The sequence below is a fragment of the Canis aureus genome, chromosome 3, assembly GCF_053574225.1.
Source record: "Canis aureus isolate CA01 chromosome 3, VMU_Caureus_v.1.0, whole genome shotgun sequence".
NCBI classification, from domain to species: Eukaryota; Metazoa; Chordata; class Mammalia; order Carnivora; family Canidae; genus Canis; species Canis aureus.
This window is the reverse complement of record NC_135613.1, coordinates 73559061-73572875: the sequence shown is the minus strand read 5'-3', so window position 1 is coordinate 73572875 and position 13815 is coordinate 73559061. Positions and strand designations below refer to the sequence as shown.

Here is a 13815-nt window from a genome sequence, read left to right as displayed (position 1 = left end):
TTTTCTTTGCTGGGAGGCTTCTATGGGAAGAAAGGCCAAGGGGCATGGGGGAAGGAAAGGCTTGGGCAGGGGAGATTGTGAAATATTTTTAAAATGCAGCCAGGCCATGTGATGATAAAAATGACAACAACAATGTTGTAATTAATGTTCGTGAACTTAGTGTATGCCCGGTCTGCTGGGTTCTGTCTATGCCGCACCTCCATCAGTCATCCTGGCAACTCTAAGTGTATTTTATTATCATGCTCATTTTCCATAAAAGCAAACTGAAGTCCAGCAAGGGGAAGGGATTTGCTCAGGTCCCACATTTTGCAAATGATGGGCCTGGGCTTTGGAAGCAAGCCTGCTGTGCCAAAGGCTGTGCTTAACCACTGTGCCTCCTGGCCCCCTGAGACAGCCCCGGAGCTTCAGGACCCCAGGCCACCAAGACCAGGATCAGGTGATTCTTTCACACTCCTGGTGCTCATTCAGCAGGAGCCGGGCTGGTCCTCCTCTTCCTTCCCTGGCCTGCCAGGTAGGTCTCTCCACGCTGCTCCCATTGGTAGCCTCGTTCTGCAAAGCTGGCTTCCCTCTCTGCTTCTGCTTGAGGCCCATCTCATCTCCTTGGAGGAGTCCAATCTCCAACCCCTCCTCTCCCTCCTTCCCTCCCCCATCTCTCCTACCTCCTTTCCCCCTCCCCTCTCCCCTCTCTCCCACTTCCCTCCTTTCCTTCCTATCTCTGGCCCACCCCGTCCCTCCTTCTTCCCTTTCTCCCTCAGTTTGGCTTTACAAATAAAATATAAATTTAGCTAAGAGCTCATACCACAAAAAAGGAAGAAGCGATAAGTATAAGCAACAAACGGAGTTTAAAAGTAAACACCCTGCCGCGCCATCCACGGGCTTTGTGGGGAGGGTACTGAGGATCTTCTGGTCTCCGCTCTGGGAGCCACAGGTGAGGCTGAGGACAGACCTTCTGGGCTCCCTCCCAAAAACAGCAGTGCCTTTTCCAATAAGCGGAAGGCCTGTAGCAATTGCACTACTGGAGATTTACCCCAAAGATACAGATGCAATGAAACGGCAGGACACCTGCACCCCAGTGTTATAGCAGCAAAGTCCACAATAGCCAAACTGGAAGGAGCCTCGATGTCCATCGACAGATGACTGGATAAAGAAGCTGTGGTCTGTGTATACAATGGAATATTACTCAGCCATTAGAAACGACAAGTACCCACCATTTGCTTTGACGTGCCTGGAACTGGAGGGTATTATGCTGAGTGAAGCAAGTCAGTCGGAGAAGGACAAACATAGTCTCATTCATTTGGGGAATATAAAAAATAGTGAAAGGGAATAAAGTGGAAAGGAGAGAAAATGAGTGGGAAATATCAGTGAGGGAGACAGAACATGAGAGACTCTTAACTCTGGGAAACGAACAAGGGGTGGTAGAAAGGGAGGTGGGCTGGGGGTGGGGGTGACTGGGTGACAGGCACTGAGGGGGGCACGTGACAGGATGAGCACTGGGTGTTATGCTATATGTTGACAAATTGAACTCCAATTAAAAAAATGAGGAAAGTAAAAAAAAACAAAAAACCAAAACTGTTACTTTGGAGAAACAAGCTGACTTTAAAAATGCAGGGTTTTGCTATCCTGGTGTGACTTAGCTCAAGCAGCTACTCAGATGGCGATTCCTAGGGGAGCCATCATTCTGATGGCAGTGGATGGGGGGAGACTCGGAACCAGGGGGAGGACCATGGGTGACCGACCCACTGAGGGGGCCGTGTGTCTCTGCAGGTGAGGACTCCATCAGCACCCTGGGCCTGATCCTCGGCGTGGGGCTGTCGCTGCTGCTCGTGTCCGTCCTGGGCTACAGCCTGGCCAAGTGGTACCAACGCGGGTACTGCTGGGAGGGTGAGTGTGCACCTGCCCCCTCCTGTAGCAGTTGGCAAGGCCGGGTGGGGCTGCAAACTCTGCAGCATGGCATCATGTAAAAATATTTCCTGTGGCGGCTGACATTGTTGAAGACTTGAGTGAGGGTGACGGAGCACTTGAGTGGGTGGGGCTGGGGTACTGGGCCTTCACCAAGGGAGTGGGGGCTCCTCCTCCTGGCCTGAAGCTTCTTTTTCTTCCCTCAGAGCCCACAGGAGTCCATCCCCAAGGTGTGTGTGGGCCTCGAAGCCAGGGGTGGCGGGCTAGGCAGGTGTCCCCCACTCTGGCTCCTTGGGCATCTCTTCCCCTGACTGTGATCTTGGGGTCCTCTCTCAAGCTAGCTTCAGCTTCCCTGGGAATCTTCCAGAATTTGCTGGGGTGCTCCCAGCTCTGAGCCATATCTGCGCTTCCCGTAGGCCCTCGGAGAGATGACGGCACATGCTGGGGTCCCCGGAGGTAGAGAGCATTTCTCAGACCTGCAGTTAACCTCCTCCACAGCTTCCATGAATGTTTGTTGAGCACCTACTGTGTGCCAATGTACTTCAGCCTAATACTATTTTCTTTAAAATTCCACTTAAGGTTGGAATTCTTAGTCTCTGTTTTTTATGGATGAAGCTGGAAGGCTGAAGTTGCAGGGTTAGAGAGTGGCACAATCTGGGTTCAAGCCCAGGTCTGCTTCTTTTGGGCTCTAAGCTAGGACTGCCCCTTTCCCAGGGTAATCGGTACCCTTAATGGGAGGATGCCTAGGCATAGGATCTGCCTCCCGAAAGTGGTGGTTCTGTCTGGGAAGATGGGGTACACCCGGGTACCAGCAGGTGGCAGACAGTGAAGGGACATGGGACCCTCCCACAGCATCCTGAGGTCCAGCCCAGCCACCCAACTCCTCCCAGATGGGGTAAGAGAGCACCAGATGTTCCCAGAAGGGTGAGGGGCAGGTCTCCCTGGAGGTACTAACCCTCTCTTTTCTGATTGTCTTTCTAGGGCCTAATTTTGTCTTCAACTTGTACCAGATCCGGTGAGTGGATTCAGGACAGATCTGAGTGGGGTTAGGTTTGGAACCAAGACACACTCTTTCTCTTCCTTGGCTCTGGTTCCTCCCCATCCCCTTGAGCAAACAAGAGAAAAGGAAGGAGCCAGGGTCTATGTAGAAAGAACCATGAATAAAAACTTGAATGTGGACAGGATTATGTAAGACCCTACTGATGGTGAACCTCCTAACACTTACCCCCAGGTAGGGGGGTAAATCCATTCATTCATCCACTCATTCATTCCTTCATCATCTACCCATTATGTATTCAGGAAGGATCCATTGTTGCAGATGTAGTGATATTAGTTTCTAGGGGGTACAATGAACATAGTCTCTATCTTTAGGCATTTCACTGCCTGTGGTGGACACAGGCCTGACTACAAATAATATAGTCTCAGACACAATGTGGTGTCAAAAGAGAGGAGCAAATGGAGACCACCAGGGATTTAGGGAGTAGGGGGGTCAAAAAGTCCCCCTGCGGTAAGCCATCTTGTCAAATCTCTGCCACAGGGCAGGCCTGCTCTTGGTCTGGCCCTGAGACATGGGCCAGTTCCTGTTCTTGGAAGATGAGTCAGTCAAGGAGTCACAGCCAGGAAGTTCTTCCCATGCTCTGGTCTAGGGAGTTGGGCTCCTAAGGAGAGGTCAGGTTCTCAGCCCCCAAAACCTGATTGGATCATCTTTTTCAGGAATCTGAAGGAGCTGGAGGTGGGACCACCCTTCACCATCAGTGGCCACATCGGCAGTTCAGATGGTGGCTACATGAAGTTCTCTGACAGGCTAGTCTGATAGGGGAGTGTCAGCGTCTGGAGCCCCAGAGAGGTGAGTGGAAGGTTGGTGAGCTCCTGAGTAAATCTAATGTTCTAATAAGGTCCTCAGATAGTGCAGACACCCAAGTCTAGCATTGAGGACTGTTTGGAACCCAAGAGATCATTCAGTTCATCCTCCAGCACTTCTGGGGGGTGGATCTGTGGGAGGTGATCTCAGGTATCAAGGCTCAGGGTCATGCTGTCCCCACCACCTGCTGGTAGCAGACTGTTCCTTTTCGCCTGTGCACCCAATCCACATCCTGCCTTTCTTTCCTGGGGATGTTCTATTTCTAATCAGATGGCAGCTTCTAGAGTTGAGCTTTCTGTCTCAACCTTTGCTCTGAGTTTAAGGTTCTAGATGGCTACTCTGCCCAAGAAGGATCACTCCAGGGTGTCACTTCTGAACTGAAAGCCCAGGAGTGATCCCTGCTTCATGGCCACCTGACCCTTGGCTCACACCTTCCCTCCACTTGCCTTCAAGCTCATCTCCCCTCCATCCATTTTCTCCCTCCAGCCATCCCTCATGTACCCCCAGTTTCTCTTTGAGCTGATCCTCTGGCTTGGAAGAAGCCTCACCAGAGGCAGTGGTTTAGAGGAATCCTTTCCAGGCCTCATCTCTTTGTTGCCCTCCCTTTGCTTTTTCTGCAGGAGGTAGCTCCTGGTACAGGCACCTGCCCCTCCCAGGCTCCCGGGCTGCCTTCATCCCCCAGGGCCTTCAAGGCCTGGCCTGGTCCCTTGTTGTGGACAGTGAGGAGTCACTCTGGGTGCACTGCAGGCCTGCAGCAGGAGGACCCCCAGGAAGGGTCTGGACTCTGGACAGAGTCCGGTAGAGTGGCAATGGCTTTCTCCTCCAAACAAAGAAAGTAGCCATTGCTCAGGAGTAGAGACTGGTTCCCAGGGGGCCCCTGAGTCTGGGGGTGGTGGTAGTTCCAGGTTTCCTGGAGAGCCAAGCCATCCTGGCTCAGCCCGGTGTGGGCAAGGCCTGCAGACCCAGAGGGGAGCTCTCCATGAGGCGTCCCCTAGACACTTCCCCTCAAAGGACGGACTCCAGAGGCTGGAAAACCAGTCATATCTTCAATAGCAAAGTCATGTGGGAGTGGGGGTGATTCCAGATGCTGTTTTTAACCTTCCTACTTTCCCCAAGAGCTGAAGGCTGCTCTTAGGGTTTGCTCTGCCCTGCTGCACTCCGTGCTTCATTCTGGTACTTTCAACCTTCCCACACTCCTGTCTACCACCTGGCTCTGCTGCTGAGGCTCAGGGCTGCCCAAACCATTTGGAGAGCAGTTCTTAAAACAGTCTAGAAGCATGATCTTATTTTCTAGGCTCCCGCAATGGGTGGGCATGGGTTGGGGGCGGAGATCTCGGTCTCCCTGTGTCGTGTGTTTCCTGTGCCAGGCTTACCCTGTGACGGGAAGGGTGGACCAGAAACAGTGGGAGTCGGGGAGGAACCCAGGCCAGGCTAAAAACAACAACAAAAAACCCCAACCAAGGGCAGCCCTGGTGGCTCAGCGGTTGAGCGTCTGCCTTCAGCCCAGGGTGTGATCCTGGAGACCCTGGATCCAGTCCCATGTCGGGCTCCCTGCATGGAGCCTGCTTCTCCCTCTACCTGTGTCTCTGCCTCTCTCTCTCTCTCTCTCTCTCTCTGTCTTTCATGAATAAATAAATAAAATCTTAAAAAAAAAATAGAATCCAAAGCAAGAAAGAAACCAGGCCCCCAGGAAGTGAGGATAGAAAGACAAATAATGTGACTTCTCTCCTCCTTGTTTCTCATGGTCCTGGGCTCCCCAGGACATGTCTTGTGCTCAACTGCTGAGCCACCTAGGTGTCCCTAGCCAATTGTGGAGGAGGGAGGAGGGGAGGAGAGAGGAGGGGAGAGAAGGGGGGGGAGGAGAGGAGGGGAGGGGAGGGGGGAGGAGGGGAAAGAGGAGAGGGAAAGAGGGGAGGGGGGGGAGAGGAGAAGGGAGGGGAGGGTAAGGGAGGGGAGGGGAGAGGAGCCTTACCAGTCCCTACCCCTCACTTCCTACCAGGACTGGGGGGCCACTCTCCTAGCCTAGCCCAGCAATGACTTAATAAACCGGATTTCTGAATTTGGAGGTCTTCATCTGGGCTCCAGAATTTCTATCCATGAGTTGATGGTGGTGGGGCTGAGCCCCTCCTGGCTTCTGGTCCCTCCTTTTCCTGAAGTCTTTATTGGGAGAGCAGGGAGGAGGGGGATTGACATCCTTCCTCAGATTTCGGATTTCGCTGGGCCCCATTCCTTAACCCACAGGCGTCATGATGCCCCATTGGGGGCTGCCCCAGGTCCCTGAATACACTCAGGACTCAGTGACTTTGGGGAACCGTGGAAGGACGAGGCCCAGGGCCCATGTGGTCCTGCCCCAGGTTTGGTGGCTTCAGGTAAGGGCATGGGGACAGCTGCCGAGGGCTGGGAGAACGGAGGGTATTTCCCATCCTCGGGAGCGGAACCGAGACTGGGCTACTTCCTCTTTTGGGGTCCTCTGACGTGTTCCCGGTCCCCTCTGCCTCCTTCTTGTTTTCCTGACTTCCGCAGTCCCGCTGGCTAACGTAACGCAGCACTGCCCTTCACCCCAGGCCTCACCCGAGGATGCAACATGTTTTGGTTGAGAGCCCTAAAATGGCAGCTTCCAGCTTGTTCAGAAATGATTAGGGAACCAGTACCTAGAAGTCTGGATCCAGGTCCAGTGGGTCTGGGGGGCGCCTCCCCTAGAACCTTCCTCTCCTCCTAACTGTTCTTTCCACTGGCCCCAAGAGCCAGGAGGCAGGCAGGAGAGCCAGCACTTCTATGCTGCCACCCCCCAGTCCCTCTGCCACCCTGTTCCTCTTTGGTGTCTTTGCCAGGAAGCCTTCTGGGGATGCCTTCGCCCTCCCTGCCAACCCCTCCTCGGCACAACTAGTCTCCATGGTTGACTCAAGTGTCATCTTCCCTGTGGCTTCCCTCAGGACTGCAGACTGGCTGCCACCCACTTGATCCTGGTGGCAAATGGCCACGTTTCCTCCATTTGTCCTGTTCCCTCACCATGGTGAGCCCTTGGCTGTCAGGGTTACGTCCCAGAGATCTTCAGTAGCCACTAAAAGTGGAGCATGTAGGAGGTACCCAATAAATGCCTGCTGAGTGGAGAAGAAACACCCAATGTGGTTACAGAAAGCTGCCTTGTCCTAGAGAAAGAAACCCTGGTGACCCGAGAAGGAGCAGGAACTGCTTGCACAACACACAGTCTCCAGAGAACAAATTATTTTTGTGCATGTTACTGTGGCTTTAGCTTTGTGGCAACCGTGTGACGTGGGGCATCATTCCTGGTTGCGTATTGCATATGGCAAGACTGACGCTCAGGCAGGTAGCATGCTTTGCCTAAGGCTGCACAGCCACGAGCTGCACCGGAGTCTGCGTAGAGGTGGAGGCCTCGCAGATGCAGCCTGACCCCAGGCTTAGCGGGATGAGGATTGAACACTGGAGAAGAAGGTCTGGTCTTGACCCACCCTGCCATGCTGTGTGGCCACGGGCCAGTCACTCACCACCATGGGCATGTATTTTAGCATCTGGACATTAAGGGATCAGACCACTTCTCCAAGGCTCCTCTCTTTTACCTGAAGGAGAAAGGGATTTTATCTGTTCATGTGGGTTTTTTTTTTTTTAAGGGTCTTATTTCTTTACCTGGGAGAGAGAGAGAGAGTGCATGCGCACATGTGCACAATTGAAGGGGAGGGGCAGAGGGAGAGCAAGAAGCAGACACCCCACTGAGCAGGGAGCCCAATGCAGGGCTCCATCCCAGGACCCTCGGATCATGACCTGAGCCAAAGACAGATGCTTAACCGCCTGAACCATCCAGGCTCCTCTTTTTAAAAATCTCTCTTTTCTTGGTGTCTAGCATAGGGCCCAGCACATAGTAGGTGTTCACTAAACAAAAGATACAAGTACAAAGTATAGTGCTTTCTGACCTAGGAGGTGACAGGTGACCGCTGCGGTTCCTTTAGGTCCTAATAGTTTAGGATCCGAAATACTCCTCAGCCTTTCTTTGACTTTGGATAAATCTGAGCAGCACCTAAGACTGGGTCATTCCCAACCAAATCCTTCTTTACCAGTGAACTGACGTTTGCTAAGCACGTATTTGAGCTCAGGGCAGGGGCTCCGTATGCAGTCTCCCTTCATCCTCAAGGGTGAGGGAACAGGGGGATCAGGGCCCGGAGAAATGATTTGCTGAAGGTCAGGCCAGAATGTGTTTTTTTTAATAATGGTTGGTCAGCCGCTTAAAGGCTCTGCCCAAGCTCCTAGCTTGCCTGGGCTCCGTGGGCCCCAAGGCACAGGCCCCTCCCGCTGGCCTCTGATCTCTCTTCTGGTTCCCCTGGGGCGGTGAGAGTAGCCCCTGTCCTCAGCCCTGAGCTTCTACTGACCCATTTCTCAGTCTTCCCTTAATTTTTTTTTTTACACCCCTTCACTTCCGGATCATCAAATTTTGCCCCTTATTTACGCCAATTCAATTTTCACTTCCCCAAGGAGACTTCCTTAAGATTGGTAGATCTTGTTGTCTTCTCACTTTTTTTTTAAAGATTTTATTTATTTATTTGAGAGAGAGAGAGAGAGAGAGAGAGAGAACGTACAAGCAGGGGGAGCAGCAGAGGGAGAGGGAGAAGCCAACTCCCCACTGAGCAGGGAGCCAGGTGTGGGGCTCGATCCTAGGATCCTGGGATCATGACCTGAACCAGAGGCAGAGGCTTAACTGACTGAGCCACCCAGGTGTCCCATCTTCTCACTTTTAATTACAAATACTCTCTGGCTCCCATAACTGAATTCCTGACTTTCCCCTTGTATTCATTCATTCATTCATTCATTCATTCAAGCAGCTTCTAGAATATGCCTGGAACTGCTAGACCCTGTGGGGGTATCCAGTCTCTCTTGAGATCGACTGTGCTCCCTCTCCGGATGGGTGCTTTCTGTAGGCAAAATTCAGCTTCTACCCTCCCTGAATTCTCTCCAGTAGCTTCTATGGCTCTGGCCGTAGCCAGGAATGTCTCAGGCATGTATGTTGACAGTTCCTCAGTCTTGTCAGGGAACCTTGGGCTTTGCTTTATTGTTGGTCCAATCTTGAGTGCTCTGAAAACCAAGGTTTTTGATTTTCTCTGCTCATGCTCAGTCATGTGCGACCCTGTGGTCATCACCAGATACAGATCTAGACACAGCAGACCCAGACAGTGACGTTTTCTGTGTAAGGGCTACCTTAAGGAATGATCAAACCCGGGAAGAGACTGGGCAGGTGAGGAGGGGGCTGTGCTCCCTTGGGGTGGCCATGCAGGGGCCAGCGTCTCCTGTGCCCTCTCTGTGCCCCAGGGCTCTGAGAACCTCCGAGTGGGAGCACATAGGTGTATCATTACAAAATTTAAAAAACTGCTTAGTGATCAAAAACTGTCTAGAAGCAGTGAGATTCAAGCAGATCTGGTACAAAACAGGAAGCCAGTGGCCTGGTGAATTCTCACATTTGGAGACCAGAAGTGAAAATGTTCTGTGTGCCCAGAGTAGCAACAGGCCAACAAAACAACAGGTGGGGCGGCGCTGGAGGCCAAGGCTTTGCTGGGGTCCCTGTCTCCTGGATTTTTACCTGTAGGGGTGTGGGGGTTGTCTTGCCCTCCCCAAAGCCTTAAGTTAAGGTTTTTCATATATAAAAGCAGGGAGCCATTGGGAAGGAGATGGGTGGAAAATGGAAGAAGCCTCATGTTTCCGGTGTCGCCCCAGTAGCCGGTGGGCCCCGGTGCCTTGTTTGTGTAAGGCTGCCATCTGACTTGAGGACACTGAGGTCCCTTCCAGCTGTGAGGCTGTTGCAGAACGTGGGTGACTTCAGTTCCACAGGGCTGGGGGAGGGGGCAGGGGAGGAGGTAGCAGAGACACCTGTGTGCATGTGTGTGCGTGTGCATGTGTGTGGACGTGCTGCAGAGCTAACCCAAGGAGGAGAAGGATCTGTATTCCCAGAGGGCCTGCCTAGGCCGATGCTCAATGAATGTTTGCTAAAGGAGTGAATGACTGCGTGCTGAATATTTTCACAGTCCTTTGCCTGGCCTCCTGACCACATCCCCTTGCTCTAGGCTTCCTGTTTGGTCTGTAGCCCCGAGTCCCTACAATACCTAAGAGCTGTAGGGCAAAAATTGCAGGGAAAGGAATAATTATGGTATAATATGACTAAGCTGAGACGACAACAGGCCTGAAAATAAAATTCAAGTCAATTTATGTACAGCCTGCTTTCTTTTGGGCTCCGTCTAATGTCTCCCAAGGACCCAGCCAGCCTCAAGCTACCATTGCCTGCATTGCCATGTCATGTTTGGCTATCCTACTTCTTCCACTCCTTCCATATGCTTTTCCTTGTGAGAGAATCCATTTGCTGTGCCTGCGTTATTCATCAAGCTCACTGAGCACCTCTAGGTTAGGCAGCGGTTGGGCGTGAAGGATACAGAAATGGGTCAGGGAAGTTTCTGTTCTCTAGAGCTCACAGTGGAATAAGTGTACGTTCCATGGTATTTTCAGTGGCAGCGGGATGGCCTGGGCAGTGCAGAGAGAAGTCGGATTGAAGAACACTCTGCATTTGGCCGGGAAGACTGAGGCCCAGAGCTGACATGACATGATTGAGAGCTGGATGAGCCTAGAACCCACTTCTCTTGAGTTCCAGGCCAGCCCAGCCCTCTTTCCACTCCTTGGGGCTGCGTCTTTGCCCATGGGGCGTCTCCGGACAAGCAGCCTGGCCGTGGAAGCCTGTCTATGGACTTGCCCATTAGCCTGAGTGACTCCTGGACACTCCTGTCACATGAGGGTCCTATTTCCTTCCAAAATACATTGTGCCACGCAGTGCCTGCTGGACTACATGTGTCATCTCTTTGCCCTGAGTTTGAATTGTGAGCTCAGATTTTATAATCTCTCAAGTTTTGGGAGAGTCTCCCAATCTTAGCATAATTTAATAAATGTCACTTCACTCTTGTGAGTTCAGTCCAAAATATGTGCACTGAACACCCTAGGTGGGTCACACACTCCATGACCCCTGTGGACATCTCCCTCACAGCACGAATAGCAGGTGCTTCAATGTTCCGCCTTACATCCTCGGCTCCACCCCTCATTCCAGACATTTCTGAAGGGGCTCCAGCTTTGTGCTCACAAATCTGGACTCCAGTGCCCACTGTACATCACTTGCTGTCTGCCCTGGCTCCTCCTCTTCCGGGGGAGCCCATGCAGCCGCGTGCACCAGCAGTTTGAGAGAGTAACACATCTGGGGGAAGCCTCAGCCAGTCCAGAAGCGGATGGATCAGGGCCTCTCCTGTCAATGTTCAGGGGACAATTGGAAGAGATCTCTACATGTTCCAGGGAACATTCCAGTGGGATCAAGACCCAGTTGCTCCCAGCATTACTGGCTTGATAATGCATCCTTATTTGGGCTTTTTCTTCTCCTGGTATCTCACCCTTGCTCCCAGTGATCATCTTCCAAATAAACCACCTACCCACAACTCCTTGAATCAGGTTCTTACTTCTTGGCAGGGAAGATCTAGGCTACGCCTTGCATTATAAGTTTATCTTTATTTATTTACTTTCTCATTCATTCAGCACATACAAACCTATGTGCTCTTGGCTGTGGGCCTGCAGGAGTGAGCAAAAGAGAGTAAGTCTCTGCCTTCATAGATCTACTTTACTGGGAAAGAGAGACTATAAGCTAATAAACAAATAGGTCATATCACTTAAAAAATAAGTGTGCTGAAGGAAAAAAGCTGGGGCTAGGGAGGGATGTCATGGAGACAGGGAGGATATTTGGATAGGGTGGTCAGCAAAGACCTCCCCAAGGAGGCTGCATTTAAGAAGATACTGGAACAAATGATCTGAGGTGGAAATGAGCTTGAAGTGGGGTGGGCAAGGGCGAGAGTGCAGGAGGTGTTGTGGGGGGAATCGGCAGATACTCACTCATTGGAGTTTAGTCTCTCATTTGGACCAGAAGCAAAGGAGAGGGCTTTCAGCCAGGGATTCACATGACCTGAATTATATTTTATAAAGATCACGCTGGCTGCTGTACTAGACTAAGCAATGCTTTATGATTCACACTTTAGTAGACTAAGGCAGCAGGCGTGGAGGCAGAGGGACAATAAGGGGTTGAATAGTGGTCCAGGTGAGACCCAGTAATGGATTTGACCTGGATGATAGTATGGGAGTGGGGACCAGTGATTGCATTCACCACATATTTGGAAGGTAGAATTGATTGGACCTTCCTGATGGATTAGATGTGGAATGTGAAGGGATGACTCCTGGTTTTGTCCTGTACAACTAGGTGAATGATGGCATCATTAGAAGGGGAAGACAGGGAAGATTGTGTGTGTGTGTGTGTGTGTGTGAGTGTGTGTGTGAAATCAAGCACAGAGGTGGTAGCCTGCTTATCCTTGAGGCAGGAGGTCAACAGGTGAGTATTCTTCCTGCAGGTGGGTTGTGGGGGATGTGGCCTTCTCTAGATCAGTGTCCTCATCTCCATGCCCAGGTGTGTGCCCCCATCTGGTGGGTCAGCATGAGCACATCTGAACCCCCAGCTCTGAGCCCTCCCCTCTTGCCAGGCCTGTGTCACCAATTGCCAGAGGGTTTTTTCCTGGGGTGACTTATCACAGGGAGCCAGGACTCGCCACCTCCCCTCTCCCTGGTGCCATGTCTCCCTTCCTTGTATATATTTCACTTTCCTCATCACTCAGCCTGCTATTGAGTCTTGTCAGCGCTCTCTGCAGAATGCCTTTTGAATGTCACCTGCTCTCCATTCCCGCTGTCCTGCTCAGTATTGTCATTGGATCGGATTTCCATTTAAGCCTGTTGTGGACTGAATGTTTGTGTCCCTTCCAAATTCATATGTCGAAGCCCAAACTCCTAATGTGATCATTTATCATGGGGTAGGGCCTTTGGGAGGCTATTATGCATTAGATGAGGTCATGAGGGTGGGGTCCCTATAGGAAGAGGAAGACAGGGGTGCCTGAGTGGCTCAGTTGGTTGGGCGGCCAGCTCTTGGTTTCAGCTCAGGTCATGATCTTGGGGTCCTGGAATTGAGCCTTGCATTGCAGCTCCTTGCTTGGTGAGGAGTCTGCTTGGGATTCTCTCTCCCTCTCCATCTGCCCCTTCCCCCTGCTCAAGGATGTGTGATGCTTGCTTGCTCACTCTCTCAAATAAATAAAATAAAAAGATTTTATTTATTCATGAGAGAGACAGACAGACAGACACAGGCAGAGGAAGAAGCAGGCTCCCCTTAGGGAGCCCGATGTGGGACTCAATCCCTGAACTCCAGGATCACGCCCTGAGCCGAAAGCAGAGTTTAACTGCTGAGCCATCCAGGCGTCCCTCAAATAAAAAAAAATCTTAAAAAACAAACAAAAAAAAAGGCAAAGAGACCAGGGTACCAGCCTAGCCAGAGCTTGCTCTCTATTCTTTCTCCTCTTTTCTCCCTCTCCTCTCCCTCCCCTTTTCCTCCCATGAGGACAAAGGAGAAGGGGACCTTCTCCAAGCCAGGAAGAGAGCCCTCACCAAGAACCAAACTGGCCAGCACCTTGATCTTGGACTTCCAGTCTCCAGAACTGTGAGGGATGTTTCTTGTCTATGGTAGTATGTTTGCAGCCCGAGCAAACTAAGCCTCCGCTTCAGCTCTGCCTCTCGTCTCCGTGCCTTGCTTTCCCGTCTTAGTTCCTTTCACGGCACGTATCACTGATTGTAGAGATAGATCTGCTAGTCTGTTAGCTTGATGCTTATCTTCATAGCCAGATGGCTCCCTCCAGGAAGCGGCACCTCTTTTATTTGCTCTGGACCCCGGGCTGAGCACTGCGTCCGGCACACAGCAGGCGCTTAAAAATGTCTCTTGAAGAAATGAAATGGGTCTCCCTATATCCTGCCCTGTCCCTTCTGACTCATGCCTTACGCTTGGTCAGGGTTATCTTTTTAACACTAATTTCACCCCACCCAAGCCTTCCTTGTCGGAGTGTTTATTGGGCCCACCCCTGCCCCCCAGCCCCGCCTCTCGAATGTTTACGGGAGGTAGGTGAACTGAAGATCCAGCTGATAGGAAAGGCGCTGTGAATCAT

General features: G+C 51.7%; 1 protein-coding gene across 1 annotated transcript; it reads left to right on the top strand.

Annotated features, from left to right (window-relative positions):
- Positions 1–315: 315 nt before the first annotated feature.
- On the top strand, positions 316–13121 carry SMIM35 (small integral membrane protein 35). Its single transcript, XM_077883198.1, has 5 exons — positions 316–511; positions 1765–1881; positions 2881–2914; positions 3613–3745; positions 6592–13121. Exons 1-4 carry the CDS (start codon positions 316–318, stop codon positions 3710–3712), a joined length of 447 nt encoding a protein of 148 aa, XP_077739324.1. The 3' UTR covers positions 3713–3745; positions 6592–13121.
- The last annotated feature ends 694 nt before the right edge of the window (positions 13122–13815 follow it).

Coding starts and splice junctions, on each gene's coding strand:
- SMIM35 (XM_077883198.1), top strand. CDS start 316: ATGGGCCTGGGCTTTGGAAGCAAGCCTGCTGTGCCAAAGGCTGTGCTT. Junction 512..1,764: donor TTCCTTCCCTGGCCTGCCAG/GTAGGTCTCTCC, acceptor GTGTCTCTGCAG/GTGAGGACTCCATCAGCACC. Junction 1,882..2,880: donor ACGCGGGTACTGCTGGGAGG/GTGAGTGTGCAC, acceptor TTGTCTTTCTAG/GGCCTAATTTTGTCTTCAAC.